This window comes from Myotis davidii, unplaced genomic scaffold, assembly GCF_000327345.1.
Source record: "Myotis davidii unplaced genomic scaffold, ASM32734v1 scaffold88, whole genome shotgun sequence".
Lineage (NCBI taxonomy): Eukaryota > Metazoa > Chordata > Mammalia > Chiroptera > Vespertilionidae > Myotis > Myotis davidii.
The window spans coordinates 5,337,502-5,341,401 of record NW_006300377.1 but is presented as its reverse complement, the minus strand read 5'-3'; the positions used below and the strand labels follow the sequence as shown (position 1 = coordinate 5,341,401).

The window sequence follows — 3,900 nt, the reverse complement described above, 5'->3', positions numbered from 1 at the left end:
GGGCAGAGATGGCCACAGGGTTGGGGGTGGGCGGGCAAGGCTCCAAGAACCCTCCCCACCTCTGATGAGCACTTGATTGGCCCCCCACTCCCCACCCCATCCCAGGCCTAAGCACTCACATAAATGCGTGTGGGGTCGAAGGGACAGTCGGGTGCCAGGGCCAGTAGTTCGGGGCTCTCAAAAGTGCAGGCGGCCAGCAGTGCCCGGCCCTGGGTGGCAAAGGTCACAGCGATCGAGGCCAAGAGTCCGAGAGCACAGGTCAGAGAGAGAAGGGCACAGGCCACACTTGAACTAAATACTGCCCAGCGCTGGATAGGAGAGACCACTGGTCAGTGGCTATCAGGCTCCACCCCACATGGGCAGTTCTGGTCTCCATGGGGTCAGCTCACCCCCTCCCAGCAGGCCAGGCCCTTCTTTCCCCAAAGCCCCATTCCAGGAGGTGCCACATACCAGAGGGATGCTGGGGAGGTAGCGTGACAACACAATGGCTGCGATGCCCGAGGTGATGACCTGTGGGGAGACTCAAGTCAGCCCTGACCCTCCTGCTGGCGGAGAGCGGGCAGTGGGGTCAGGGCCCCTCTCAGAGAAGGATTCCGCCAATGCCAACTGGAGCCCCCAAGCCGCCTCCTCCCCCCTGCTTTGCCTTAGCTTCATTACTTTGACCTGCATGGAGGCACTGCCCCCTCATGGTCCAGCCCCCAAGTGATGCTTCTAAAGCACAGTCACTTCCTGCCTACAACCTTCCATGGCTCCCCACTGCCCATAGCTGTGTGGCTCCAACAGGGACCCGTGTATCCCAGGGCCGCAGCGGCATGTACCAGGGTATGTATGACTTGCCTCCCTGGAGTGGAAGAGATTTGGGAAGAAACTAAGTAACTCGCTGTCAAGGAACTAAACACAAAATAAACAAATCAGGACACTTTATGGAGAATTCAAAATCTTAGGAGCACGTTATCTCAAGCTCTCAGCGACCTGGCCTCAGTCCCGGCAGCATCTCAGCCCCACCCTGCCAAGCCTCTTCCTCATTGCCCTGGATGGAGACACCCACACACAGTCTGCTCATGATGCTGTCCGCCCAGCGCCTCTCAGCCCCAGGAGTTGACTGTTTAACCGACCAGCTGCCCCCTGGCTCTTCGGGGCTCCACTCAGCCAGGCTTCCTTCCTGAGCCCCCTCACTGACTGCATCAGGCATGGGCTGCACCCATACGAGGCGGGTGGTATAACAGGAGTCCAGCAATGTCTGCAACTCACTGTGCAGCCATGAGTAGGTGCCTCAACCTCTCTGGGCTAAGTTCTGCTCTGCAGGATGAGCTTATGGAAAAGACACTGGCTTTGGTGTCAGACACATTGTGTCAAATCCAGCCTGGCCTCTTTGCTTCAGCAGTAGGCTGGGTGAGCACCTGAGAGGTTTCCCCCTGTCGGGATAATAATGGCCCCATGTTGCTGAGAACAGTGAGAATTAAATGAGGAAATGAGGGTAAAGTGGAAGTGGTCCATCCTGGAGCCCACAACCCTGAGCTCACGGCCTTCCTTGCCTTCTATCCAGGCTGGTGAGAGGAAAACACAACAGTAATAATAACGCCAAAGCACCGCACACATCGCCATGGCTCAGCCTGTCCCACTGACGGAGGCGTTCCTTGCTGGGCTGGCCTAGCTTCGTTATGCAGGGGAGGGAACAGGCTGACAGGGAAAAATAAGTCCCTTAGCCAGGAGGTGGCAGGGAAGGACCTGACGCTGACATGTGGACGTTGCCCAAAGGGCTGTGGCCACCTCTGTGGCTAGGTGGGAAAGAACTTCATGCACTTGAGAATACCGGTCTCCTTCATTCATGTATTCATCAAGCAGGTCCTGACACCTAGGCATAACCGTGGCTACCATTTATTCAGTACTTATGTAGACCAGGCCTCATGCTCAGCTTCCGAAACATTGTTTTTTCAGTGTCTCCAGAACAGACCTGAGCTAGTCCCACTTCCATACCTTTGCATCTGCCATTCTCTGTGCTTGGAATGCTATCCCAGCTTCCTCTACTACCTGTTGGCCACACACCTGGGCTATGGTAATTGCACCCTATCCTGGAATTCCTACTCAGCCATCAGTGCCCAGCTCAGGGGCTGCTACCTCGGTGAACCCTCCTGAGCCTTCTCCAGCAGAGCGGCTGCTCCTTCCTTCTGTCCAGTGGCGTCTTGCCTGTTGCCCACTATACTCATCATCCCAGCTCACAGCAGTGAGGCTGAGCATGTGGCAGACACTGTGCCAAGCACTTTAGTGGATGATCCCGTCTAGTGCTCACCAGGACCCTCTGTGGTGGCCACTGTTCCGATCCCCACTTTATAGATGAGGAAGCTGAGGTAAAGGGAGCTGGGGTGGCTCGTGCCGTTGGTAAGTGGAGCAGGGTTAGTGTGTGGGCCCTCTACTGGCCCATCCCCGACTCTGGGTGGAGACTCATCGAGAACCTTTCCGGCCCCCGCCAGCCCCGCCAGCCCTGCCCGGCCTGGGCCTACCAGGATGGCAGAGGTGACCGAGAGGATGTTGACCACGCAGTACTGCAGAGCCGCGGCGTCGTGGGGGGCAGCCACGTAGCGCAGCACGGTGCCGTGGAGCAAGGCGGCCACGATGAAACTCATGTGGCCCAGCACCACCAGCACCAGCCCCGTCTTCATCAGCACCTTCCGGAAGTCATCCACACTCAGGCCACCTGTGGGGGACAGTGTGTCAGGGCCGTGGTGGGCTCATCCTGCCATGTTCTTGGGGACCCTGTGCCAGGAGGTAGTCCCCAGGAATCAGGGAGGGATGGGGCCATCCAGTCCCCGACACTCCGTGTGTCCCTGTGCCAGCCCCTCTCTGAGGCCCAGATGACTCCCGTGCCAAACGGGGAAGGCGTGGTCTGGCTGATCCGAGAACCCAGAGCCTGCAGGACCCTCTGCAGCCACAGATGGAGATGGAGGAGAGTCAGAGGGCAGGTGACAGGCTGGACAGGCATGTGGAACCGGAATGGCATTGTGTAGATTAACTGCTGGCCAAACAGGAAGGGGCACAGCAGCTCTGTCCCAGGGCCCTGACCCACCTCGCCCCATCCACCCACCCACCTGGCAACCCAGATACCACCCGGCCCGGAGCCGGGCGGGCTCATAAACAACAGCAGCATCCGGGCCCAAGACTTTGGTCCCACTGGAGGCACCGTGCCACCGCCGCGGGCTGTGCCTGGAGCGCTGGGCAGAGAGTCTGAGGGCAGGCCCTGGCTTGTTTCTAAGTCACCATTCTTGGAGCACTTAACCGTGTGGCTGCATCCTGGTTAGCACTCCGCTCTTAGAGATCCTTTATCCTCAGGGTAGTCCTGAGGAGGGGCTGCCACCCCATTTCACAGCAGAGGAAGCTGAGGCTCACAGGTCTCTTGGACTCCCCAGGTGTGTCTGATGCCAAGAGCAGCACCACTGAGCCCAGGGAGTGAGGGAGGGGACATCCACCCCACTCCCCTCCGGATCCTGTTCGCAAATGGTCCTTCCCTCCCAGCGGGGTGGGGAGCCCAGGGAATGGCAGTGGGAGCCCTGGGCAAGGCGAGGAAGAGAAAGCGGAAGGCAGGCGGCCTCTGGCTCAGAGCTCCCTGGGCCGGATTTCCTCCTGCGTCTTCCTTCTGGGCGAGGTGGGGGCTGCTCTCTCCAGCGTTTCTTCCTCGGCCTGGGAGGGTGGGGAGTGGGGTCCCGCCTCCGCAGGAGAGGAGAGGGGGGAAGAGGCCGGAGGGCACCGCATCCCTCCACATCACCGAGGGCACAACTGGCCAGAGCCCAGTGCCCTGCAGGGAAGGCGGCCTGAACTCCGGTCCCCGGCTCCCCCGCCAGTGCCCCGCCCCGGCCGCAGCCTTGGGCGGGGCGGGCCTCCCGGGGTCCCCCACCACCCCACCTC

General features: G+C 60.1%; 1 protein-coding gene across 2 annotated transcripts in view; it reads right to left on the bottom strand.

The window, feature by feature from the left end:
• Window positions 1-903: 903 nt before the first annotated feature.
• Window positions 904-3,900, bottom strand: part of RNF19B (ring finger protein 19B) — a 65,294-nt gene continuing 62,297 nt past the window's right edge. For both annotated transcript variants that reach the window (XM_015572819.1, XM_015572820.1), the window contains exon 9: window positions 904-1,195. In XM_015572819.1, the coding sequence (XP_015428305.1) occupies window positions 1,185-1,195 (11 nt within the window). In that variant the 3' untranslated portion in view covers window positions 904-1,184. The remainder of the gene's footprint in view (window positions 1,196-3,900) is intronic.